At 42.7% G+C, this 27,974-nt stretch overlaps 2 protein-coding genes across 19 annotated transcripts in view; one reads left to right on the top strand and one right to left on the bottom strand.

The window, feature by feature from the left end:
* rg (A kinase anchor protein rugose) overlaps nt 1-27,974 on the bottom strand; it is a 265,599-nt gene that overhangs the window by 90,907 nt on the left and 146,718 nt on the right. For 10 of the 18 annotated variants that reach the window (XM_070206633.1, XM_070206634.1, XM_070206637.1 and 7 more), the window contains exon 2: nt 17,891-18,549. The exons of the other annotated variants lie outside the window; for them this stretch is intronic. In XM_070206633.1, coding sequence (XP_070062734.1) covers nt 17,891-18,175 — 285 coding nt within the window. In that variant the 5' untranslated portion in view covers nt 18,176-18,549. The remainder of the gene's footprint in view (nt 1-17,890; nt 18,550-27,974) is intronic. 18 annotated transcript variants of the gene reach the window in all.
* LOC6633694 (cilia- and flagella-associated protein 45) lies at nt 24,655-27,254 on the top strand. Its single transcript, XM_002056975.4, has 2 exons — nt 24,655-25,490; nt 25,879-27,254. Exons 1-2 carry the CDS (start codon nt 24,831-24,833, stop codon nt 27,004-27,006), a joined length of 1,788 nt encoding a protein of 595 aa, XP_002057011.1. The 5' UTR covers nt 24,655-24,830; the 3' UTR covers nt 27,007-27,254.

The following is a 27,974-nucleotide window of genomic DNA, read 5'->3' as shown; positions in this document are numbered from 1 at the left end:
CGAGGGTAAGTTGCATGGTCATTGAAAAAGCAAAATCCAGTTAACCAGAGTAGAAAGTAAATAAAATAAATCAAATATGGCAGCAGCCATTAAATCGCATTTGATTCCACAAACAAAGAAGCGAAGCTGAAAGAAATTTGCAAATGACTGGGGAAAAAAAAAGGAAAAATAAATAAATAATCGAAGGCATTTCATTATTTAAATATATTTCGAACAATAAGAAATGATGCTCAGTAAAAATTCAAGCAAATCTTTAAGCAAATACTCAATGAGTTCTTGTGTTTTATTAATTTGTTATTTATTGAATATTTATTGATTATTTATGAATTGTATTGGAATACCTGATACCCAGTGCAAAAGGCTAAAGATGTGTTGAATGGTTCTATGCAAATGCCAAGGACTGTGTGTTCGTTTTTTAAAGCTAGACTCCAAAATGGTATATATTAAATGTAAGACTCTCAAAGGTTAAACGCTTTTAGCTTTACTCTTAAAGAAGACTCTAAAAGCTGGATTCTAAGAGCTAGACTCTGAAAGTTTAACTCTCAATACTAGAGTCTTAAAGCTAGATACAAAAAGCTAAAATCTACAAAAAAAAAGTTACTAAAGTTAAAATCTTAAAGCTAGACACTAAACGTCAGACTCTGTTGTCTTAAGGCTAGACTCTTGAAGCTAGATTCAAGCAAGCTGTAGCTATTTGAACCATTGATAACTTGGCGCATATAATCGATAAATATCGATTTTCATTTCTTTCGATTAAGTTTATCGTGCACAGCTGCAGAAAACTTATTGTTGAGTATTTCTGTAGTCATAAGAAATTAATAAGCTAACTGTCAAAGTGTTTCTTCAGTTTATCAACTCTAATTGACCAGCTCTCAGCTCTTTAATCTTTTCTCTCTGCCGTGCACTCTTTCTCACTCTCTCCCTCGTCCTTTCTCTACTTCTCGCTCTACCGTTCAGGTCAATGCGAAGTTTCAATCTTTCTACAAGCTTGCCATAATCCTGACAGCATTAAATAATTGCCTGGCAACGGATTTGTTGTTTTTTTTTTTTTTTTTTTCAAGACAAGTGTCTAAGTCAGCTACAAATATCTGGAACCAGCCGCTCCTTAGACTACTCCCCCCTCCTCGAAAAACGACAATGACAGAGCAATAAGGCTAAAAAGTCGCGTGTTCTAAATCCCTGACACTCGCACTGCCTCAGCGCAGACAATTACTTAGCCAGGCTGACAAATATTATTTGCCCGGCTAAGTTGACTGCTTGCCACGCCTTTAGCCAGCCCTGCTGCCGGCCTCCCTTCCTTGGCTACATTTTGGCAGGCAAACATTATGGACACTTAAAAAAATTTTCAATGCACATTACTTGCTGATTGATTGAGTGATTGATTACTAACTGAGCGAGGAGGCGAGTTGGCCCCGACCCATAGCCATGCCTATGGCAGCCCTCAAAAGTGGCTGTCATTTGTGTGTGTGCCACACGGCACACGCCACACGCCACCCGTCAACCGCCAACCGCTGCCCGCTTCTGCTTGGGTCCTGGCATCATTTTATAGGCAGCCTTCTTCATTGAAAGCTTTACAAATTGTCATTTGAGCACGCAAAACGCGCGTTGGTAGCAGCGGGTAGGGACGAGGCCCAAACTGATGCGTCGAGCTATGAGCATTAAGTGCAAGGCATCCCCAGCCTGTCCCCACCCCCCCACACATACACACACACACACACACACACACATACATACACCATTTCCCCACACATCGCCCGAGCCAAGAGGCATCCATTAGTTTGCCATTGTCTGTTGCCAGCAGCCTCGACTTTGAGCGTCAATAATTGAGCGTTAAATATGATTTAAAAACGTATAACAAAAATTGAGGACTCTCGCTAGAGCCTGGCGTTGGCGGAGGATGGGCAGTGGTTGACGGGGGGCGGGGGAGTGTGTCAGGTTTTGTAGCCGAAGAATGACTGGAGCCTGCACTTGGCTTGATTGTCGACGCTTGACGCGGCAGTATCTGAGCAAGGAGAACAAAAAGTGGTTGGAGAAAATGACGAGCGTGCCACTAAGATACCCTGTAAAAAGTTAAAACGTGGCCTAAATGTCCGAGAAGCAAGAAAGCACAACTTCCTTATGAATAATGTGGATATGGAGAAGAATGAAAGCTTGTAAGACGAAGAGAAAGCCTCAAAATGTGAACTGTAAAGTAAAGGTGCTAAGTGACCATATGAGGATAAAAACGACAAAGCAAATAATGAGAAAGAGTTATACAAAATTGACTTTGCAGAATAAATTTGCTAGAAAAACAAACAAACAACAAACTTGGAAAAAAAATGACAAAACGATAGCAATACGTCTTTCAAAATGGATATTTTTTCTTTACGCCTCAAAGTTGTTCATCATAGCCATTTTTATTTGTTAATTAAGAAAATAATCTCAACATGGACGACATCCAGTTGGAAAAGCTTTTAATAAGTACTTTAAATGTGACTATGGAGCAAAATTGTAAGGATATATTCCTATTGTTGCATACTAAATAAATACAATAAAATATTCGAAAAAGTGTTTCCTAGCCAATGTTTTTCTGGCATACCCACCTACATAAGGGCTACAGGGTATAACAAAAATATTGTCGCGTATATTTCAACCTCTGTTCAATTTCCAAATGTGCAATGTTGTTGCTCTCCGGTTGGTAGACAGGCAGGGGTCGTGTGGGGGTGACACTGCTTGACTGCGCTTTTCAATCTGCACTAAAGGGCAACCTGCTGGCAGACACACACACACACACACACACACACACATCAGTGGAGCAAGTGGGGTAAAATTAAGAAAATGCTTGCTGTGAAGGCGAAAAAGAAGTACATGTAATGAAAATGTGTCCAAAGAAAATGAGAAACGCACCAAATTCCTGACTGATGCAGCTCTAAACGCAACTTGCGCTCGACCAATAAATCAAGATGAGCAGCTGAAAGGCAGCCAAATTGGCAAATGGCAACCAAAGAGGACATCAGGCGACATTAGGCGCTGTGCGTGTTGGCAACCCTGATCCTCAATCCAACCCCTATGTTCGAATTGTTATCGATTTGCATTATCGAATATGGAAGTTAAGTGAAATTAAATTCAAATAGATATTCAGCTTGTGGCTCAATATGAGCTAATATTTGCCCAAATAAATATTCATTCATTTTCAAATTGATAACGGTTACTTATCACGATAAACTATCGATATGTGAACCACTCTGCCGATTGCCGAATATGTTATATATCCCAAGTTTAAAGCTATCATCTTGAAACCTTGGAAAGCGCCATCCTACTATTGCAGGCAGTAACTTTCTCAACTTTCTGTAAATGACTTACGAGTGCAAAAAGGTTACCAATTCTATTACAGCTCTTATTGGAAAGTATTTATTTTCCTGTTTCGGAAAGATTCCATTTATTCGATTAAACTTCGTTTGTAGTTTTTCTCTTTAATTCGCCGCTCAGCTGTCACGAGTCTGCACGTGACACGAGAATTTTGTGTAGGTGCATCACTGAAAGTCGTGTCATAAATATGCAACATTTTTGCGCAACATTGTTGCATAGTTTGAGGCGCATTTGCAATGCGGCCGCCAGGCAGCTCGCTCTGTTGCTGCCACCTGCAGCTGGCCGCATGCCACATGCCACAGCCCCGTTGCCAGTTGCCGTTGCAGTTGTTTTTGCTGTTGCTGTTGTTTTTACTATTCACCAAGTAGTTAAGACAAAAGGCAAAGAAATTAAATATTTGCCGGCACAGAGAGAAATGGAGACAGATACAGAGAGAGTCTGTGCGTTTGAGAGAGAAAGAAAGAGAGGGTCTGAGAGCAGGTATGCTCTTAACTTGAAGAAATGTGGCAGAAAGCCATTGCGGGATGTGCGCGCGCCCTCATAAATGCCAACGACCTGAGCCGTCACTTTAGCAAAATTAGACAAAATTAGCAAAAATGCAGAGCAGCAAAAGGCGTTGTGGGTGAACAGGGGGCGGGGTTAAGGTAAGGCATGTTAGCCAAGCCCAAACTCGAATACCGAAAGCAGTGCAAAGAGCCAAATCCAAAACGCTGACAGAAACTTGGCCAGCCACTTTGCTTAATTAAACGCGTCAGTTGTTGTTGTTCTTGTTGTTGTAAAAGCAAAAAATGCAAGAAATTTGCAATCGCAATTTCTCGACTGCGCCATGCTCTGTTCGTAGTGTGATAGTAGCTGAAAATTAAGTAAATTCATGTGTGCTAAGGCTAAGCTGTGACTGCCAAACTTGCACTCTGTACAGTTGCTTGAGCACTGGGTTCATACAGTCTGACTCTAAAACTGCATCTCTCACAGAGTGACTACCAAACAGTGACGCTACAGTGACTGTCAAAGCAGCAACTTTTAAATAGCTCCTTTATGGCGACTCTTAAAGTGTGATGCTAAGATTGTGCCTCGAAAACTGCGAGGCTGTATCTGTGACTCTTGAACTGTAAGCCTCAAACTGTTATTTAAGAAGCATACTTCTCGTGGATGACTTAATATGAGAGTCATGAACTGTTACTTTTCAGACTGTGACAAAATATGTGATTTCTAAACTGTGACTCAAAAACTTTGATTTTAGCATTGCAACAAGCTAATATACTCCTGCTAGCCCCTACAGAGCTAGGGCATGGAAAGAAGAGATGGCAAAAGATTGAAAACTGTGCCAAGTGCCAGGCACTTCAGTGGCTCAACACAACTCGCCACAGTCACAAAGTTTGTGGCAATTTTTAATTTAAATAATTAAAGTAGACGAAAAGAATGAAAAAAAAAAAAAAAACAAAAGAAAAGAGGAAAACAAACAAGAGCAGATAGAACGAGATAGCGGCGGAAATAGCGGAAGCAGCAAATAGCCAGATTCTAGAGGCAGCATATCCATGCCACTATCTGGGCAACAGCATCATCATCCACGACAAGCTCAACATTCTCAACATTCTCAACATCCTGGGCTACATCAGCATCGGCATCAGCACTTTCGCATTTTAGCACCTTTCAGCAATAAAATTTCTGCAAAACTCGACAATTTTGCGCTTTAGACAAAGGTAACAAAAGTCAAAGCACACACACACACACACACACACACACACAGCTAGACTAGTTGCCTAGCCAAAAGATCTGCATGGCCAGATAGGCGCGTACAGTTTTAATGAAAAGCCAGCGACAAAAAAAAAAACCCAAAAAAGGCATCACAAAGTTTTCTTCTGCCGATGTTGCCGCTTCTTTCTGCCACAGGACGCATGTCCTGGATAAGTGCAAGCCGTGTGCGATGTGTGCTTTAGATATGGCTGGCCCAATGCATAAAAGCGGAAACGATGGCGTTGCCAGATAGCGCATGAACTCGTAAGACGCCAGTTACCAGAGCCTGGTTATCGCATTCCCAAGTGCCTGGCAACTGCGGACAAGCCTTTAAAGGAAGGCGAGTACGTTGTTAAAGCACACAAAAGGCAACTCCTTGTGGGTCAATTGCCAGATCTGGCAACGCTGATAGCTTACGCTCCGCTTGCCACCAAAGCCGACGCAAGTATTGCAGCATTTCACAAAACTGGGACGGGCCAAATAGACAGGGATCTAAGCCAATGAAAATTTGCCATTTACCAAGCTAGAACCAGTTGGGAATTATACTCTTTCGGCTTGAAATAGTTACACTTTGTCGCTAAGCAATCCCTAAAAATGCTGATAAATTTTCAATCTTTTTCTTTTTAATTATTACAACAATTTTTTTTAGATATAAAGTAATTAAGAATAATAAATAATAATATTTATACACACAATATTTTATTGGCTTCCTACGAAAAACAGAAAAAAAATAAAAAACCAACTTTTAAAAAAAAAACGTGTTGTATTAGAAATATAATAACAAATCAAAATAAACACAATAATTGACAAAAATAATAAGTTTATATCACAACATGTACTAAATTAAATAAGAACAATAAATCAAAATAAGCATAGACAAAACTTTCATCTTTCCACTTCATATACTTGTGGATTAACTGCTGTGTATAACTGTCAGATAGAATTGTCCGCCGCACAAATTCCAAAAATTGTTCTTATTAATAATTCATTTACCATTTTATTTGTTTTTCCTTATTTCATTGCAAATTTAGCAATCGAATTGATAGCCCATATCAGTTGTTCGTGATTCGCTGACCATGCCATAAATAGTTTTAGATTGAGGTTGGGGCACATATAGATATGTATTTACATACATGTATCCTATATTTATCTGCATAATAACATAGCTGACATTATGGCCACCTAATGCTGTACATTTACATATAGATTGTGTATTATAATTTCCAAATGCCACACTCAATGATCTAACGCATATCATAAAGTGAATGAATGCTAATGACATTCCCCGGCTCGCACAGGCAGACAGGACACGGGGCACAGGCAAACAAGACGCAGGTCGCTGGACGTGGCACCCAGAACCCTGCCATTTGGGTACGTGGCCGTGGCACGAGCTAATTGCAGTAGGCCGAGATGAGCACCTCATCGGATGAGGAAGGGACCGCCTTTTGCATTCAATTCATTGAAGCGCAAACAAACTAGATTTACTAAATGTGTGGACACAATCTATACACAAACACACACGCACACACGCACGCACACACACACGCACACACTAGAGCATTCACTAAATTGACTAATTGAATGCGTTGAAAGGCAAACGTATTTTCACAGTTGAAATGCGATTGAGAATTAAGTTGAGAGCAAGGTAAAATCATGCCGCAATCGTGCTACACCAGCCACAGCTTAGATAGAACCGGCTATTTGGGCATATTGAATGCTGAATACACTTTTTATAGACGCTTTATATAATGCCAAGCAAGGCAGCGCATCAATTAACAAGAGTGCTCTTTTCGGAAGTGCTCGGCTAGGAGTTGCTCAGAACTTAGAGCCAAGCTTCTTTTAATTATGTTTATACATATAAGACTATTTTACATATACTTATATGTGTATATTTTAAAAAATACAACCACGCCTGCCGCTTTTACTCTCACAGTGTGGCAATTGCGCTCGGTTCTTGAAGTCCGATCTTTATACATTTTTCAGCACTTGACTATGCTAAGTATATATATGTTAATTTATGTGTGAATATCTCAATTATGCTCTTTACAAAGAGAGAGAGAGAGAGAAAGAGAGAGAGAGAGAGAGAGAGAGAGAGAGAGAGAGCGCGCGAGAGAGAGAGAAAGAGTTTCTGCTTAAAGTGAGCATTGGAATTTACGGTTTAGCTGGAGCTAAAAAACTGACGCAAATATAAGACCTGCTTGCGAAAATATAATATAAATTAAATATACACATGTGTGCGTGTGTGTGTGTGTCTTGACTGGTTAGCTAATTAGGTGTGCAGAACGTGCAGCAAGCAAAAAGAAAAAAAAAAATTCAATAAGAATGCTTCTCGAGGGGGCTGCATGCGCTGGGGGCGGTTCGGCGACAGCAGCTGCGTTCAAGTCAACGATTAGCTAATACTATGGCAATTGCAGATTGACAAAACTTTTAGCTTTAGCCACTTTGTGAAATTGTTTGCCATATTTGCTGCTGAAACTTTACTCAACAAAACTCACACACACACACACACACACACACGCACACATATGCACGTACACACACGCGCACACTAATCAAATAAATGAGCGAAACTTGAAGCGACAGGCCAAAGGCAGCCGGTTGCGTGAGAGCCTGTTGCGAGGGGTGGACTGTTTTGGGGGGTACACGCGGCATGAATATGGAATATGGCTGTCAAAATACACACACACACGTACACACTAATAATAACAACAACAACAACAACAAACAGACAGTACGAGAGCTTGAAGAGCGCCTTTTATGAAGTAAGAAGACGGACGATATCAAGTTACACACTTTGTTGTCGCAGCTGCTGTGGGTGTGTGCGTTTCTGCGTGTATGTGTGTGTGTGTGTGACTGTGTGCGTATGCCCAATGGCTGGCTAATTAATGAATTGGCATAACTTTCTTACTAACTCGCCGGGCAGCCAGTTCTCTTTAGCACTCTATCGTCCATTCAATTTGGCCACCCACCACAGGAGCCAACCACGCAACTACACAACCTCCCAACCGCCCAACCGCCCAGCCACCCACAAGTTAAACCTCTCGCTTGTTCCTCAAACGAGTGCTGCCTTTTTCTGTCCTTGTCTTTTGCTTGGCTTCGCATAGTTTGCCAAATTGCTTTGGCTTTTGTTGACTTGTTCAGTCGCTGTTGTTTTATTCAGTTTTGTTTAGCAACAACAATAGCCACAGCAGCAACAGCGCCAACAACAACAACAACAGCTAAAGCAACAATGGCAAAAACAACAACATAAATGTCATTTGCCCACAAAAAATAAAGAAATAAATGTATATATATAAATTAAAGCAAAGCTCAAAAAACAAAGTGCATAAAACAACTTTGAAAGTGTAGTTCAGATTCTGAAAAAGTTGTTGGTTGAATTTTTTGTTGCAGTTTTTGTTGTTGTTGCCCAATTGTCAGTTTTGAGAACCTAAGCAACATGTACACAGAGTAGATCATTAATATAAAGAGAACTGGTTAGAGTATTCGCAAATAAGTATCCAGTTAACATGAAGGTGGGCTAAACTATAAAGGTTAAAGAGCTAGGCATTCGCCAAGCCAGAAAGCAAAAATTAACATTTAAAAGGGGCAAAAACTGACAAGTGGAGAAACGTTTGTACAAATCGCAGAATTAGATATTTCAGCCAAAATATGCATGGAGGACATAAGGCGAGGCAAGTGAACAGGGAGGATAACTGGAAGACAAAACACAAAGCCAGAAGAGAATACAAATAATAGAGAGTTGAAACAACTAAACAGATAGCTATTGAAGGCTTAGTCAGTGCTGAACATGGAGGATAGTTAGAAGATAAAAACGAGCACATGACGGAACAAGGATGAAGTTAACATGGATGCCTATAGAGCGTCCATAGCGGTATTCACTGTAAGCTAACATGCAATCATAAATAAAAACAAAGAACATAAATAAAAAAGACTTAAACTTGGAATTCAAGCAAACTAAATGTAAGAACAGCAAGAGAGAGAGAGAGAGAGACAGAGAGAGGGGGGCAAGATAAGCGCAAAGAAAAAGCAATAAAGATTTATAAAAATTGTATCAAATTTAACTAGATGCCTTTAGGCCAAACAAGTTTGCTGACCAAAAACTTTTCAAGCATTTAAGAAACTTGCGCAAAACTGTAAACCAAAAATTCAATTGAGTTTTCCAGCGAAAAGCCCTAAATACAAATGGCTAACAATTATCGATGTGCGTGTGGCAGTTGGCGGATGGCAAGGGGCGGTAACAGAGTAGGGGTTAGGGGTGCGGGTGCGCGTGGCTGTTGTTGGGCAATTATAAGGCGTTAGTTGTTGTTGCCAAATGGTCGACACAAACTATGCAAGTGCACTCAACCACTCGGCAGCTAGTGCCTGCATGCGGGGGCGTATACGTAATATGCGCTGGCAGCTGAATGAGCGAAAAAATATAGCATACTTTTAAGCGCGGGCAAATTTTTTCTTCCTGTTTTTATGGCGCGATGCTCAACTACTGGCGCCATAAAATACACATACGCACACACACACACGCGCGCGTAGAGCCTAAAAGCATAGAGCGTAGACACACACGCACACACTCGCACACCCACACAGCCACAAGCCTTGCCCTGACAACAACAGCGAATCGCAACAACTTTTTACGTTGTATTGTAAATCTAAGTTGAAGAAAGAACATTAGCCGCATTTTGTCTTGGCCGCCACACACACAGACACACACACACACGCATACACACATATTTAGGCACTTGTGCATGCATTACACGTAGCGCAGCGCCGCTTTTCTACCTTGACTGCGGGCAGGGCATTTGCTGTAGGGTCTGGGTTGACTAGGTTGGGTTCGGGCTTGGCGGCTGGGGGTTGGTTGTGTTAGGGTGTTGCGATTCATGGCTGGTGTTTTGTAGCTAGTTTAAATGCTCAACGCCATGCCAGGCTCATTTTTTAGTGAAGTTTTAGCAAAAGCAGAAAAAAAAGTCTACGACATGTACGTGCAACAATACAACAAACAGGCAGACAGGGAGACGGACAGATAGGAGCAAAACAGAAGGACATGCAGACAGATAGGCAGACAGACGCCAAACGTGAGTCGCGCTGAGCATGTGCTCCAAATAACGTTGTCGTTGTTGTTGTTGTTATTGTTGATGCCTTTGAAAGCGCGATATCCATTTAGATAGATGATGCTGCAAGCTGAAACGCGACACACATCTAAATACACATACACACATATGACAGAGTCTATGGTAGCCTAACTAGATACCACGACCTGTGCGCTGTAAACTAGCGAAATTGTCAGGATCCTGGCTGTCCGTGTGCGGCATACAAAATTATGTGAGCAACAACAAGCAACAGCGAACAAATGTTTTACCATACTCTATCACACCTCTATCACACTTCCCCTCTTCCTCTCTTACTCGCTCTATTTCTCTCTTCGTATCTTCACTCTCGAACAGGCAATGAATTTCTAGTGCCAAATTATGAAGGTAGCGGCACGCTTATGAGATTAACACCTATTTAAAGATCGATATTTGGGTGGCAAGTGGAACGAATAGAAAATAGATATGCAGCTTTAAGCAAATCGCATTGAGCTTTAAGTAAAACAAAATATGTTGTGCAATAGAGCGTTAAAGATAAGCATGCTCTCAATGTTAGACGAAAAGTTTTGGAATGCATTGAAACACAATAAAAACGTATAGGCAAATATTAAAAAGCAATCTATATGCAAAATGGAGTAAAATTGCCATTGATGGAAAGCAAACGAATAGCTTCAGAAAGAATGAACTCTAATTACATCAAACTAAATGAATGTGTGGGTATATGCACATATGAATGGAATGAAATGGAATAGAACTGGTTGCGAGAGTACAAGAAAATATGCTGCATTCATTTGCAGACAATCTTCCAATATGCTGAGAATAAACTGTAGATAACTTTCAATAGTTCAAATGAAATATATTATTAAATTGAAAAACATTTAATCAATGAAAATAATTATGAAACGGATAAATAATGGAATAAAATGGCGAATGAAATGCAAGATAAGAGCGCTGAATCAAACAAAAATTGATTAAGTGGAATGTCAGGGAGTTGAAAGAGCAAGAAACACAATAAATTAATTAGCTTGGTCGTGAAAGCTCTCACTATTTTTATGCTAAATCTCACAATGGATTATGCATTTATGCACAGAGAAAATATTTCAAACTTGGCCGACGCGTTGCTTCCAACTGTTTCAAGCTGAAATTCTAATTAACTGAGTTTGCGTTTGCATTTGCTAGTCAACGTGGCAGGTAATAAGCCACTGGAAGGGAAATGCAACCAGCTATGTGCAGAGAGTGAGGGAGAGTGCATGGAAGAGGAGTGGAAGAGTGTAAGAGAGAGCGAGAGAGAGGGAGAGATGGATGCCTGTTAAAAGTACAGTCACGCCTGCGGCTTTGCAAATTTAAAATTAATGCAAATGCAGGCAGCAATTTTTTTTTTACATTATTTTATGTTTTACATCTCTGTGGGCCATAATTGAAACCGAAAGCTCAGCTGGCCGCAAAGTGACAGCCACATTACACACACACACACACACACACACACAGATAGCCAGTGTGCAAGAAGAATGTGTGCGCCCAACTGTCCCGTGGCCGTGCAATAAGCCAATCTTTAAACAACAACTAAACAGAAGGCGACTCCTTAGCAGCCATGAGAGGCCGAGAGTAGCTTCAACCGCAAATGCAATTGCATTTGTAAATGTATTTGTGAATGCCTGCGCAACTGCAGCGGCATCTTTGTTGCAATGCCCTCTCAACGCAGCGGCCAGTTTCATTGTTTCAGGCAATGTGTAACTTAAATCGAAGCTTTATATATATGACAAAGAGTGAACAGACCCAACTTTGTCTGAAAACAAGTCGAAATCACTAGCATGTAGCTCTTAGGGTGAATCGGTCGTAAATTAAGTTCCTGCATGAATAACTTTTTGTTTCTTCCATTCTCTTGACCAGACTTTGCAATTCCTACTCTTAATATATCTTTCATATGTGAGCCAAAACTTCCAAAATATGTTAGAAAATTAATTATGAATTATTTATAAATATTAGTATCAAAACACAAAACATTTCACATGTCAGCTAAGCCATAAGCTAAATGTCTGCAAGGGTATTCAGCATTCGTTGTTTCTTGTATTTCTGAACTTCAATTCCTATTTTTCTATGTTCCTTACACTGTCTGAGTATTTCTGTTAGTTTGCCTGTTAGTTTTGCAGTTTATTACTTTGCCAGCGCATAAAAATATAAATATATCTGTTGGCCGAATCGAGCCTTACATAGTTTTGCATGAAGAACGTTTTTGATTCTAAGGTAATTTTAGTCGAACTCTTTCAATTATCGAAGTACAATGTCAATGTACTTATAGAATTGTACCCATATCTGCATAGGCATTTAATTTGTCCGTAAGGGTATTACATTTTCGGCGTGTTTGTAGTTATTTTTTCATTGTGGGTTTTATAAACTCTTTCAGTTCTCAAATGTGAAAAGTTGTACAGCAGCTGAACCCCAGACACTGACGCTGACGCTGACTGTTGGCCAAGTCATTGTTCACATTGTGCCACACGCCTGCGGCACACACATATACACACACACCTAGCTACTCAGTTACTTTGAGACGTGCTTGCATCTCAAGTGCAGCTGCGTGTTTGCGCATGTTTGTTGTGACGAGATGCGGCTGCCCTTAGCCCTACCAGAACCCCGACTAGACCATCTACTTGTAGGCAAACGTGCGGCATAAGCGGCACAGTGTGACCAGTTTTGTGCATTTGTCTAAAAAGGAAAAGGAAAATATTGAAAGAGCTACATCTGCTCGCCAATACAGCATACCACTCCCCAAGTGTTGTCCACATTTCACATATGAATGTATTAACTAATTGATTGACTGATGCTGCTGGTTTGATTGATTGCTTGACAAAATGACTGTCTAAGTGGCTGGATGACTGAGTGAATGACTGTTCGACTCACTGACCGATCGATTGATTGACCAATGGAATTATTGGTTAGCTTATGACTGACTAATTGCTGTATAAACTAACGGATAGATTCACCAGCTGACTGAATGATTTATATCTTGACTCACCGACTGATTACTTAACAGATTTGCTAATAAACCAACAAACAGATAAAATGACAGACTAACTGTGCCACAGATTGACTGACAGACTGATTGATTGACTAACTGATTGACAGATGAACTGAATGTTCGCAAAAATTGACTGGCTGACCGGGCGATCAGCACACACAACCCAAGTTATCTAAAAGTAGTTTTCTGCTTAACAAAAATTTCACATAGAGCAGTGAAAAATTGACGAAAAGTGGTTGAGATGTTTCTCGGCACAAGCGGAGCCTTATCGATCAAACAAAATATTTGAAAAGAATTTATTTTTGGCTTGGACTGAGACATTGGTCCATCAAAGCATGTTAAAGCTACTCTAATTGGGTCCAGAGCCAACTCATCAAAGTTTTGTATACCCCACTTAATCTATTTCAATAGCAACAGGATATTCTAGCAATTACTTCAATGACTCCTATTAGAATCAGTGCTGCTATTGTTGTCAAGGAACGAAGTGCGTGCCGTGCCCGGGGAAGGTAAAGGTTGCTGGCTGGGGAATGGTCGGAGTCGCTGGTTCTCTAGCGTCATAATTATGTATTGGAGACACTTGAGCTGCAAATTAATTACACAATTTTCTGCATAAATCGAAGAGAATACGCCCATGTTGCTTAGACGGTTACCAAAGTGGGCACTGTATGAGTGGTTGGAGTTTGGGGGTAGGAACCGACGCCTGGGTAGCCACATTAATTAGCGTTCATCAATCATGCTTGACCGTAGCTGCAAACGTAGACGATGGCAGCTACAAGGACACGGCAGCAGGCACTCAACAGCAGTCAACAGCAAAATGCCCTATGCACCTTCCATTGAGCCCCGGCCTCGCCTCACTGCGACCCCGCCCGACAAGCGTATTCTCTTTGCTCGCTCATTCTGCTATCTAGTGTTTGCGACTTGGTGCAAATATTGCGCAATTTGTCGTCATTATCCAGGATATTGAACCTCATAATGCGTGTCGGCATCATCAATTCCAAAATGTTGACGGATGCACAGCCCCCTGCCCCACCACACTACCCCATACCGAACGAGGGGCTAGGGGCGTGGTGCACCAAACGAAGAAGAAGCTGAATCAAGGGCGGAGATAAATTAAAAGCGGGCGGAAGAGAAAGAGAGAGAGAGAGAGGGGGGGGGGGGGGGGGAGGAAGGGACCACAAGACACACGACAATCTACTTAGTTGAAATGTTAGTTGCAAATATCTCACTAAACCAAATTTATCGCAGACAATAAGAGAGAATGATAGGAAAATATTTTCTATGGCAAGCAAAAAATTGAAGACGCTCTTGACTGTGCCTGGGCATATTTCATAATTTTATAACGATATTATTTTAAATGTTATCGATAGACCATTAAATTATTAGCTTTCGATAATAATCGAAATTGGAATTTCTTAATAAACATCGATCGATGCCAAGACCAAGTAGCAACAACTTTCGACAGCAGCACGAAAATCGATGCATTTTTGCTACGATTATCAACTGCTAATTGTTTATAATTCAAAAGAAATATGGCCAAGGTATCTACGATCCGCGCTGCTAACTCTAATCGATTTCACAGACGCCTGAGCCACAATAAATGCCCAGCTCGTTGGCCCAATGTGGGTGACAGTGGCTCTGTGGTTGAGCGGCGACTGAGATGCGTCTGAGATACTGCTTGAGGTGGGCACCCGAAGGGCAGGCAGCATTGACAATCATTTTACACTTGGCAGGATATTATGTAAATTGCTTTTCATATTTGTGCAACATTTAAATTTACACACAGAGAGAGCGCAATACAGTCGGCGGGTGGGTGGTTGGGTGGTTGGGTGATTGGGTGGTGCGGCAGTAAGTAAATCACGACGACAGCCGCTGCGGTGGTTGCTTTCGCTGCTGGTGTTGATGTCAAAGTAAAATGTAAAGGCCTAACAGGCAGACATCATTATAACGGCAGACAGCGCCAATGGCTGATTGAGTGAAAGAGTGACAAACTGTGTGATAGAGAGAGGGAGAGAGAAAGAGAGAGAGAGATAGGGAAAAGCAGAGAATTGTCGTTGGGCGTCAAGTTGCGTCTACGGGGAAAAATTAACGATGCGTAAAAAGTCCTCACTGTGGTTTTTATTTATATGAATGTCTCCCTTCAGCAAGCATGTGTCCCTGCGTATGTGTGTGTGTGCTTTCGTGTGTGTGTGTATTTGTGTGTGTGTGTACATGTGCGTGTATGTACATTTTTTGAGTCTTGGCGGAATTATTTGATAGTCCCAGTGAAATGAAATTGCAATGTGTCAGTTTTAATGGCGCTGCAATTGCTCCCAGCGCTTAATATACATGTATATATACACATATGTGTGGGTAGGTGTGTGTATGTGAGCGCGTGTGTGTAAGCCGTAAAATGCACAAAATGAAAATGTTAAAACCTGACAGCAGCCGCTTGGGACAGTAATGCATAGTGGAAACAATTGAGTGTTAAGTACAGTTTAGGAAGAAAAAAAAGCGAGAAACGAGCAACAAGCAGCGATTAACGATTAGCACGTAACGAGTGACAAATAACGAGTATCAAAAAAAGAGCAACCAGCAAGATTTTAAACTAGGATTCATTCGGACTCTGCAAATGCTTTAAGGTATTTCAAAAGAACGTTTGTGCAAATCAAAGCAACGAGTGACGAGAAAGCAGAACGAGCGAGAGAAAGAGGATGCACGAAAAGCTTCCAAAAAAAATAACAAGTGTCGAGTAAAAGCTGATTATGACGCACTTAAATTTCTCAAAGGTCATAAAACAATTTGCGAATTGCCAATGTAGAGAGTGCGCGAGAAACTAACATGTCAGGCCAGCCAAATAAAATGGAGGCGAAAATAACAGTTAAAACGAATCAGCAAGTAGCGAGTGCGAGTAACGAGTGCCAAGGACGAGACAGAGCGAAGGGCTCGCAACTAAAGGCAAGGCAAATTACAAGGGATAGAGAAACGGTTGCAAATATATATTAAAACTGCCGGTAAAAGGCAGCGAGTAACATGACAGAGTGAGAGAGAGGAAGAGAGAAAGAATGAGAATGTGCGCAAGAGAGAGAGAGCGCGTACATAAGTGAAATGCTCGCAATTAAGCCCAAGGAACAAGTGCCAGAGGCATGAGGAAATGATGTTGTCAACAGACAGAAAAGCGAATGCAAATAAATATTAAAACAGTCGGTAGAAACGAAACGAAGTCAAACTTAATTAAGAAGTCACATGGAAAAAGTAAAAAAAACCAGAGGCCAGATAAATCAATCAAATTTCGCCAACCATCCAGCAAAAGCAACTCGTTGCCAAGGAAATTGAGTTATAGGCACGACGATTAAACAGACTCCAGTGTCACAGCCCGCCCTGCTCAGCCGACAGCGTTCAGTATCAAAACAACTGAATAAACTGAATCAGATTGATATCACATATAATAAAAACCGGAGTGGAAAATGCTTTTCCAACTGCTGGCATTAAACGCTATTAATTCAATTAAGTGCATATAAAACGCTATCTAAATGAAAAGTCCGCTTAACAAATATATTTTTTTGTAAATGGAAAGCTGGTATTTATTTTGTTTTTTATTTTCAAAAATGTATATTTTGTTGAACGCGGAGTAGGTAGACATTATGCTGGGCAACAGCAGGCTTGCAATGAGCATTTACCATGAAGTTAACAAGGCAGATATGCTTTTTTCTGTACCAAATTAAATGCTTTAAATACAATAAAAACAAAAAACTAAAGATATGTTCGGTATACCGATTATTTAATACCCTTGTCTACAAGTTGCCCTGCGGTACTCGAAAACACATACACACACACATACACACACAGCACCAGCATACGAGTATTGAGATACTTGCGAAGCGGAAATTTATAATTCAAATTGTGCGCCCGCAATCTATGTGTGTGCGTGTGTGTGTGTGTGTGTATTGTGGACAAGCTAAGCATTTGCTTTTAATTAACTTGAATATTGTACTCACAAAAACCGAGCGGTTATAGGGCGTGTGGCGTTAAGGTTTGGGAAGGGGACGGGGCGTTAAAAGCCGCTCAACTCACCTGCAAAGATACGAAGAGAAGAAAATGTGTTAGAGAAAAAGAAAAAATTGAAATATTATAAAGATATATGCAGACAAGTTAAATTTTATTATATGAATATCAGCTTATGGCACATGGTCAGTATAATACGATTGAGGGGCGAGTGGATGGAGGCAAGGGTAGGATACTGGCACTGAGCCTGGCCTGAGGCTTTTCACTCCCACTCTCTCTCGCTCCTGCTCTCTCTCTCTCTCTCTCTCCCTCTTTCTATGTCTAGCCCTCCCTCTGTAAATGTAGTTATAAAATTCATATCAAAGTGAGTTCACAAGCCAAAATCCCAAAATCAGCTACATGCAGATGTGTGTGTGTGTGTGTGTAAGTGTGTCAAATGTATTTGCCTATTTACAGCCTATTGCACATTTTGATGGGTCGTTAAAGTGGGGGATGCTGTGTGTATGTGTGTGTGTGTGTGTTTGAATGTGGGCGCTGTGAGGGTTAGTAAAAAAAACTTAGTCAAGCGCAAACCAAAAACTAAATTGAATTTTGTGCAGGACGAAATATGAGATACAGATTAAGTTTGACGCCGGTCCAAGTTCTCTCTATCCCTCTTTCTCTCTCTCTCTCTCTCTCTCTCTCTCTCTGAGTCTGTCTTTCTCTGTGCAAGTGCGCTGTATCCTCCACTTACCGAGAATGCTTTGAGAAATACCAAACACTGTATAATGCCCTCCATGGTATCGCCGGTCAGGCAAAATGTGCCGGTCAGATGGCGTCCCTTGCGTCCGACTGTGGCCGCCGCCAGCGAGGCATGGACCAGGGCGCGCTGCTGCTGCTGCTGCTGGCCAGCGATGCCGACGACGCCCTTGACGCCAGCAGCGGCGCTGGCAGCGGCAGCGGCGGCCGTGGCCACAACGCCGCTGGTTAACATGCGGGGGAGGGGCGCGGCGCGCATTAAACGCTCCAGCGAGTCCATCTCTGCTTGCTGTTGTTGTTGTTGTTGTTATTGTTGTTGTTTTTGTTTGTGTTTGGTGTGTGTTGTTATCGATTAGTTATCGATTAACTAATTACGATTAGGATTACGATCGGTTGTCGGTTATCAGTTATCAGTTATTTTGCTTTTCCTATTGTTGGCTATGCAAATTGACTTTTGCCGTTGTCGTTGGTTTTTCCTTTACTTTTAGTTTTCTGATTTTTTGTTTTCCTTTTTATTTATTTTCTAGTTGCCCATTCTGGTATTTGTTTGCACTATTTTCAAATAATTTATCGGTAATATCTTGGTATTTTTTGTTGTTCAGTTTGTTATTTGTCTTTACAATTTGATTGGTTGCTGCTCACACATTTGTTTAACTGGAAATGTGTTCGTTTTAATTTATTTTATTGTAGAAAAGATGTCGCATTTTAAAACTCAGAAAAATTTGCCAAAGAACGAACCAACAACTAAAGTTAAATCGAAGTTAAAAGAAAAAAGGAGAAAAGAATAACTTGCGAAAACGGCAAGAGACTGACTCACACGACAGCCATTGAGCAACTGAACCGGTTCCAGTTCCAGTTCCAATTGACCCACACAAGAGCAGCGAAACACATTGAAATGAAACGTTAGAAAACCAAGACAAAAGTGGAACACAGCTGGCTGAGGCGACCCCCAAAAAAAGTAAAGAAAAGAAGTTGTCATTATGATGACTGCGTACAAAAGACAGCACGATAGCTCAACGGAGATGGAAAGCTATATCTTCTCTCTCGCTCTCTCTTTCTCTCTCTCTCCCTCTCTCTCTCTCTTTTTCTCAGCATGTAACACTTCTGCACCGCTGACTGGGGACTAATAAAATGCAAGTTAAATGTTTGTTAAAAATTTATTGCCTGCACCACAACCAGAGATGGATAGAAACAGAGAAAGCGTCTGAGAGCGAGTGAGTAGGAGAGTAAAAGAGAAAGAGAGAGCGAAAGAGTAAGCATTTAAACGGAGACTGACATCTTTTGGCAGCTGACCAGGCGACAAAAATGTACAATTTTCTAAGCAGCAAGCGCGTTGGATATCCCAACATGAGCTCAGACAATCGACCTGATGCTGAATATCAATTTGTGTCAGAAATACTCCTAACTACGGCGAATCGCGCTTTAAAGTACTGTCAAATACTATGCACAACTCTAATGCACTTCGAGCCACTCCGAAACTAACGTAACGTAGACATTTTAGCTTGACCCGCACTGCAAATCGGTTTAGGGCAATTGAAGAGTGATAAAAGCGACACTCTTTTTTAGTCTTCAAGGATGTTCGCCAAGGTAAGGGTATGTGGTAATGAGAAACACTTGTCTTTTTCCATATATATATACATGTATATACCCAAATATATACATATTCATATTAATTTAACTTTAAACTGCGACCCATACGGATAATAAACATCTGCCAGCTATGTTTGCGAAGCAGCTCACATAGCTGTCAGCTCTGCAAAGTGCTCTGGCCCAAAATCAGTATGTTATTTATGTCGCCTGGCAGGATATTCACATGTGTGTTGTGCGAGTGTGTGTGTGTGAGTGTGTGTGTGTGTTGACTGCATTTACAGTTCAAGAAAAATAAGCATACAGAGCTCCGCTTGACAGTCATCAGCGAGTGGCCGAGTCTGTAGTCTATAGACCTTCGGATGCTCTGCTTTATGCACTGTTGCTCTGTTGCTCTGCCGCAGCACAGCGCCCCCCCCCCCCCCTCCCCCTCCCTCGACCGTTGCTCGCTCGAGCTGCTGTGCAGCTATCCTTCTGTCCGAGCTGTTGGCTCTTCCGCTTCCCTACGCCTGATGCTTCAAGCGTAATTTATCTGCTGGCAAAATGTGTGGCTGCGACTGTCAACGGGCACGCCGGGAAGGCAGTGGCAGTGGCAGGGGCTGGGGCAGGGGCTGGGGCACCAACTGGCAGTAAAATTTATGCAGGCCGACGTATGGCCAACAGTTTCTAGCACACACACACACACACACACACATAAGCAGACACATATACTATATAGAGAGTGTATTAACTGCAGCTAAATCAAACTTTTGAGCCAAGTTATGAATTATTTGCCATTGTGCAGCATGCGAAACATTTCTTTGCCGCTTTGCGTCCTTGTGACTTTTGCCTTTTGCCAGGAAACGACAACGGGGCAACCTTTAGCCACAGTCAGTAGCCCCGATGCCTTGCGGCCCGCAACAGCCACTACCCCAACCAAGTTTCCTGCTCGACCCGCCCGACGAGGCCATCCGCCGGATGGGGCACCGATACCTTTTGCTACCTGCACTGTCATCCTGCTTAGCTGCTGCTGCCCGCTCACGCTCTCTACATCAATTTTGTGGGCCAAGTTAATTTGAACACAAACAACAACAGCAACATCAACAGCAACAACAATAGTGGACTTTGGCTCCATTTTGTAGCACAGTTTTGAGGGCCCACAAATTTGTATTAAAATAAAAAACAACAACAGAAAGGCAAAAATAAAAAAAGCAGCATGAGAAGCAAAAAAGGAGGCTGCGTTTTTGCGGGCCTAGCTGAGATGATGCGGCATTTGACTTTCTGGGACAGTCGAGACACGTCAAATTCGTAGACGACCCCAAAAATTGCTGCCGCTGTTGTTGTTGTTGTTGTTGGGGCCAGTCAACAACAAACAACATGGGCAGCAACAAACAACAAAAAAATAAAAACAACACAAAAAATATGCAAACGAGGGAGTAAAAAAATTAAATGAAGCACAAATTAAGTGAAAATAATAAACCCTTGGGCGGCAAAACAAAACAAACACACACACACACACACACACACACACCAGAGGTTGCTGAGTGGCGCGGTGGTTGGCTCAAGCGAGAAGGGGATATTGTTCAAGGGACTAAGCTGCAAAAGCATTAGACATACATTAGGCCCTGAGTCCCTGTGCCCTATGCTATTGCTGCTGGATTTTTGCATAAGCGTTAATTAAAGCTTGACTCCGCACAGTGGGGCAAATGTCATGTCGGTTAAGCACTGTTCAAGTACAACTGAACTTCGATTGATTGATTGACTGGCTCATTGACTGACTGTTTAATTGATTAACATCGTTTGCTGCTCGCTAAGTCTACTAAACTGAAAAGCACCAGAAAATCTTGATTGATTAGCCGAATGGTTGATTGATTGATAGGTCAGTCGTCTGATTGATTTAAATTATTGCCTTAGGATCTGAAATTTAACTCTTTGAGTCCACTTAACTACTGTTTAGCTTGAATTTATTATTTGATCACTTGGCTGATTGATTGATTGTTTGGCTGACAAATTGACTAAAAATAAAAATTATTGCATTTGCCTTGCAATCACAATGTTTAAGCTATTCTAAGCTGAATAGCAGTAGTTGATTGATTGTTTGATAAGGTGATTGACTGATTATTGATTGAGATTAATTGATTGACTGATTGAACTAAATTGCAACGCTTGAGCCAGAAATTGTTCTCCCGTTTTGTATAGTTATTTAATGGTTGACAAATTAATCAATGTGTTTAATTCACATCCAATTTTTTATACTTATTAACGATATGCAAGAAAGCGTAGCTGGATCGAGATATCGATGAAGATCGATAGATCGGTAAGAATTAAATAGTCACTAACAATTTTTACTGAAATTATTTGGTGGTTACTATCCAAATGAAATCGATAGGGATATACAAATCGATAATGCGTGTAAGAAATCTACTGACATGAAAGTCAAAAAGTCAACAGCTGGTACGATAACTTCTTAACTGTCGATAGTCTTCAATTTATGAATTGATCGATAGGAAAAAACGCAATAAGTAGAGCGTAACAAAATGCGGTCCAGCGCCTAACTTAAATTTTCTAGAACCCATACGCTGACCCAGACACGCCCCACTCAGCTTTCTAGCCTCAACTCATCCTCGCATTACTATCAAAAATCTATGACATTTAAGCTGTAGAGTTTTTATTTCTCTTCATTTGGGCCCTTGTGTGTCTATCGCATTGGATCCATTGTGAAAAGCTGGAACACTTATCAAGCATAGTCTCGATGTGTGTATGTGTGTGTGTGTGTGTGTCGGGAGGGTTGTGTGTGCTTGGTCAGGGGCAATCTTTGGAATCCTTGCAAATGAATGGCTAGGCATTGAAATAATGAGCCGTATTTACATTTCAAAGCGCACAGCTAAAAGCAACAACAATGGACCGAAACTGAAATGCGAGAACTGAAAGCGAACTGGAGAGCTGGTCTATTGAGCGTCGGTACGACTAGACGACGGACGATTGTATGCAATTTGTTTTATGGCCGGGCATGCACATTAAACGCGCACTTAATCACACGCACGGGGCGTGGCCAACAGCCCGCCCACTTTTGGCAAAGCGAAGCCGGCGACAAATCAAATTGATTTTCCAGTACGCCTAATACCCTTAAGAAGGGCAGGGGCTGCGCTACAAAGACGCGACCATGTTGCATATGTGTCTGCGTGTGTGTGTGTTCATTGATAATGATAAAAAGTGTATAAATTAATACATAAATATGTCAACAGATTCAGGAATTCACATTGCCAATTCAACTCGGACTAGGCTCTGCTATTTGGCCTGGCAGCTGCATATTTTGAACTATACGAACTCCACGGCTTACTTTCAGTTTTAAGCATCTTCTAGTCTCAACTATTCTATTTAGTCGCATGTGCAGCAGACAAACTTGTAAGGGTATTTGAGAAGCGACTGTTGTTCATGAAATACATATATTTCTTGCTTATTTTTTAGGCGTTTCTTGTTGCCTGTCGCTGTTATTGCTGCTGCTGTCGTTTGGGGCTTTAACGCAGCATTATTAAATCACTTTTATTGCCATTGAAATGTGCAAAAGTTTTGTTGCGTTGCCGCCACGCCCGCACGCCCGCACGCGCCCACACCCCAACACCCAACAACGGCAAAGGCGTACGCGGCGTATGCTTAATATGAATCGAAATTTATATGTAACTCATATTTGCGCCTGTCTGAGGGCACTGGCAACGGGCAAATGTGCGACTTGCGTCAGTTCATTGCCAGCCACAACACTCGCACACACACACACACAGAGCGACACGTAGCGACAAGTGAATTATATATTTGTTGTCTGGAGTTGCTGCTCCTGGCCATTGGCATGTGTGACTGACAAGACAGCTAAGCAACAGCAACAACACCATCAACAACAACAACAAGAGCAACAAGAGCAACGACAAATAAACAGAACAAACACAATGCGACTTTGGGCACTTGAGGCGCCACAAACAAGACACGACACGAGCCAGCAGAAGTAAAAGTAGAAGAAGCGTCTGCCCTGCAGGCATGTAAAGCCTACTGCGAGTCTGCGTCTGTGTGTGTGGGTGTGTATGTGCTCGTGTGTATGGGTGAGTGGATGTGCCCGGCAACGCTGAAGAAAACAACTCAGCAATGACTACGAAATAGCCGAAATTTAAGTACCAAATGACGTCAGTCAGTTTGAAAACAGCATTTGATTCAATTCAAACAGTTAAGAAAGAAGAGTAAAATTTAAAATAAATCAAATAGTTAAAAATTCATAAGTTGTAAATGTTTAATAAGTTTCATGTTGGTATTTGAACCGCACGAATATCAAATTATATTCATGTGCCCACAATACATATGCCAGAGTTAGAGCAGCGTTAAGGACAGGCTTTGCTGGCTAAGCACATTTGTCCAACAAACATGATGGAAGCGCTTTTGCCCTTAGGGCAAATCCATATCTGGTTGACAGAGAGCAGAGCTCTCTGCTGAATATGGAGCTTCTTTGCCTCTTGGCTAAATATTTGACCTCAGCTTTGCATTGGGCTCAAACACACCTGACCTCCTTAGTCACCTTCAGACGTAGCTCTTCAGTTTTGAATTAGAAACCTTTAAAATAAATAAACTCTTTCTATCTATTCACTTAATTTGTTTTGTAACTTTGTTATACCCTTGTAGAGCGTATGAAGTGTGTTACGCATAGAGGGAGACATTCCCGATCCCCATATATATTCTTGATCAGCAATAGCCGAGTTTGGATTGCCATGTCTATCTGTTGCTATGCGAACTAGTCTCTCGGGCTGATAATGAATCAAATTTCAGATATGGACATTAGCGTAAAGCCACACTCGCCCCTCAATCGTGTCCTCCATGGTAATTGTTTGCTCTCACTTAAAACTATTTGCTATGTCTTCCATGTCATCTTTTGTAAATTGAATATAACAATCTTTGTGCTTGTCCACCATGGTCACATTATTTACACTCTACTACCGCAGTTTGGCTGCTAAAAAGTTTTTCGCTCACATTGTCACAGCGAACTGATAAAGCGACCAACGCCAACTACTTAGTTGCTGGTCGAAAGTGCTTGTCAAATTTTGAAGGAAGCTTCAAAGTTGACATTCTTTGGCACTGACTGTACTTCTGGCTATGAGCAGGCTGCGCGGGAGCTGTCCGCCTGTGAACTGCCAAACTGGCGACCCAAACACACTCGACACACAGACACACATAGGCTCGCTCGAGCACAACAATCGGAACGCAACTTGGAAAACAGTTTCGGAACATCTACATCTACATCTACATATATATATGTATATGTATATGTATAGATATATATAATATATTTGGATTTCGAAAAGAGAACCGAAACTGAAACCGAAGCCGCAAAAATGCCAATGTCAATGCCGTGCGTAACACGCGCCGGCCGCTCGCTGCATCCGGATTGCTATGACCGACTCGGACGGAAGGTGGGCCTCGAGCTGGAGAAGCCGCTGCGTCCGGTGAAGCCTCTACCACCGGAACAGTTGGGCGCTGTCAAGAAGCAGCCACGCATGTCCATCTGCGCGAAGCAGTTGGCGGAGGGGCTGTTGCAGCAGAAAGCTGGCTTCTTGATGGCCGGCAAAAAGCCGCCGTTGCGCGGACTGCCGCCGGGCACAGTGCCGCCAGGCGCGGCTAAAAAGACGCGTCCCGTACGCCCGCCGATGAAGCGTAAGGGACGCGGTGGTGAAGCCACCTATTTTCATGTGCTCGGCCAGCCATGGGAGTCCAAGGGCTTCGCGGCACTGGAGAAGGAGCATGTGGAGCGCATGAAGGCCTCGCGCCCACCCACCGCCGAGGAGCTGCAGGCCGAGCAGGAGCAGCGCAAGGAGGAGGAGCGGCAGAACAAGGAGGAGGAGGAACGCGTGCGCAGCTACTATCACGAGATCGATGAGGCCCGTCGCGAACGTGAGCTCGAGGTTCAGCGCCAGATCGATGCCGAGGCCGATGACGACGATGAGGAGAAGGCCGCCGAGGCGAGGCGTTTGATGGTGCTGCACAAGTCATTGCAGGTAGGCTTGCCAGCGATAACAAAACTTATCGATAGATCACAAATGCAGCAAAATTGAACATAATTATTTTACACTTAAATGAGGTTCACCTAGACGGGAAAACCATTCGCAGAATAGTAAGGAGTTCGTTTGGTGTACATCGATTTATCGATATATATATATCGGTTTAATGTTTTTTGCAATTTAATAATGAATATTAATTTAGAATAGTTTGCAATGGATCGATAAACGGATACATCGAATATAAGAAAATATCATATAAGAAAATATATATAAATAGATATAAGGGGAACTTTATAGGGAACTTAGTCAGATTGAGCAAGTATTTGCAATCGATTTCGTTGATTATCGTTTTTGCTAATCGATATATCGATCTTTCCGCTGGCAGGCACGCCACGAGAACGATGTCCGCGTGCAGTCGGCAACCCGCGCGATCGGCGCGGCCAAATGCAGTGCCATGTGGACAGCCCAGATCGAGGAGCGAGCAATGATGGAGCGCCTACAGGCGGAATACGACATGGAGCAGGCGCGCAAGGATAACGCATTCAACGAGTCCAAATGGGGCTCTCTGCCGCATCAGGAGCAGCTGGAGCACAACAAGCGCCTGGAATTCGGCGCTGCGGTGCGCCAGCAGATCAATGATCGCCGGCAGCTGCGCCATTTGGCCGAGGAGCGTCGGCGCGAGGAGTCGCGCCAGATGCGCGATGCCTACGACGAGTACAAGCGCTTCCAGACGGAGCAGTCGTTGGCTAACGGGCAGCGCAAGACACGCTACCGCAAGGAGCTCTTCCACTACATCCAGCTGCATCAGGACTTTGAGAGTCTGCTCTGTAAGCAGGAGCAGCGGGATGAGCTGCGCGCCAACAAGTATATCATCGAGAAGGAGCAACAGCGTCTGGAGCAGCGTCAGCAAAAGGCGGCCGTCGAGCTGGCCAAGGAGCGCAAACGGGATGCCCTCTTTGTGATACAGCAGAAGATACTCGATGCCAAGGACAATCGCGAGGAGATGCGCCTGCTGGCCGAGCACGAACGCCTCGAGCGCAAATATCGCCTCGAGGAGCGCCAGGCGGTCGAGCAGCGCCGTCGCCAGGTGGCGGATCTGCGACAGGGCAACATCGAGGCCATGGCCCACATTAACAAGCTGCGCACCTGCTACTATGCCCAGCGCCAGCGCGAAATGGACGAGATGAAGGTCGAGCGTGCCAAATACGAGCAACAGCAGAAGGTCGAACAGGAGCAGAAGCTGGGCCGCAAACTGAGCCTGCACCAAGGCGTCACCGCCCAAATGGAGGAGCACGAGCGCGCCCGCCGACGCGACATCGAGCAGGAGCGCGTCGAGAGCGAACGGGCACGCGCCCTCGAGGAGCAGCGCCAGAAGGAGATCGACATGGTCATCAGCGTGAAGCTCGACGAGCTCGCCAAGAAGCGTTGCTTGCCACAGAACGCGCTGCAGTCGCTCACCGGACGTGTCAGATTTGCTGGGCCCAAGAAGCTATCTGCTCATATGCAGCCATAGAGTGGGCGTAGCAGCGCCTCAGCCCCCAAATGCGACTGTTGCCCGAGTTTTGTTTAATGTTTCCATTGTTGTGGGGTGTTATTGTAGTTGAGATTTGATTTGATTGTTGCTGGAGTGGCAGCTCTTAAACACATGCTCCCCATCAAGCACACACTCACACACACGCACACGCAGCGATGGCAGCGGCACGTATGCATACACACACGCACACACACACCAGGCTGCGCGGCATTAAAACTTGAAGCATACTTTGCGGCGACTTTTCATTTTTCACATATATATATATATATATATGTATATTTTTTATTCGCTGCCTCATTGCTGGTGATGAGGGCGGGTTGGCGGTGCTTGGTGCTTGTTGGCTGTCAACTACAGACTCCAAAACTCAACAAGTTTCACAAAACACACCAACACACCCACACACACACACACACAGCCACCCGCACACACACACACATGCAGCTCATTAAAAACAAACCCGAAAACTAAAGCAAATGTCGAGTGCATAAACCCAATGATAAGACCCAGACAAAATAACAACAAGTTCTTTTGACTCGTGATGTTGTTTAAGTAGTGGGCGCTTTGGAGGGGGGCGAGGTAGGTGTATGCTTTGTGCTGGTAATTTGTTAAGCCTTCACTTTGGCCCCGCAGCTGCTGGTAGAAAGTCAAGTCGCAAGTTTTTGATGAATCGATTTGGATTTGGCGAACTGTTGTAGATACAAAACTGCGCTGGCTAGCCAATATATAACTGGAAATGAACAGTGGAAAGAGAGCGAGAGAAACTGTGAGACATAGGGGGACGAAAGTGTGAGCAATGGGTAGTCAAGCCTCAAAACAAGCTTGGTTTTTGATCATTTTCTGGGGCTATGCGTTCAACTTTATCGAAATGTAAAAACTTTTGCTTTATTTATGATTTGTATCTCACTTCTTTCGGCTAGACTCGAGCAAATAATCGGAAAATAATTGTC

Source organism: Drosophila virilis, chromosome X (genome assembly GCF_030788295.1).
Source record: "Drosophila virilis strain 15010-1051.87 chromosome X, Dvir_AGI_RSII-ME, whole genome shotgun sequence".
NCBI lineage: Eukaryota > Metazoa > Arthropoda > Insecta > Diptera > Drosophilidae > Drosophila > Drosophila virilis.
The sequence above is the reverse complement of the archived record's forward strand: the minus strand, read 5'-3'. Positions and strand labels throughout refer to the sequence as shown.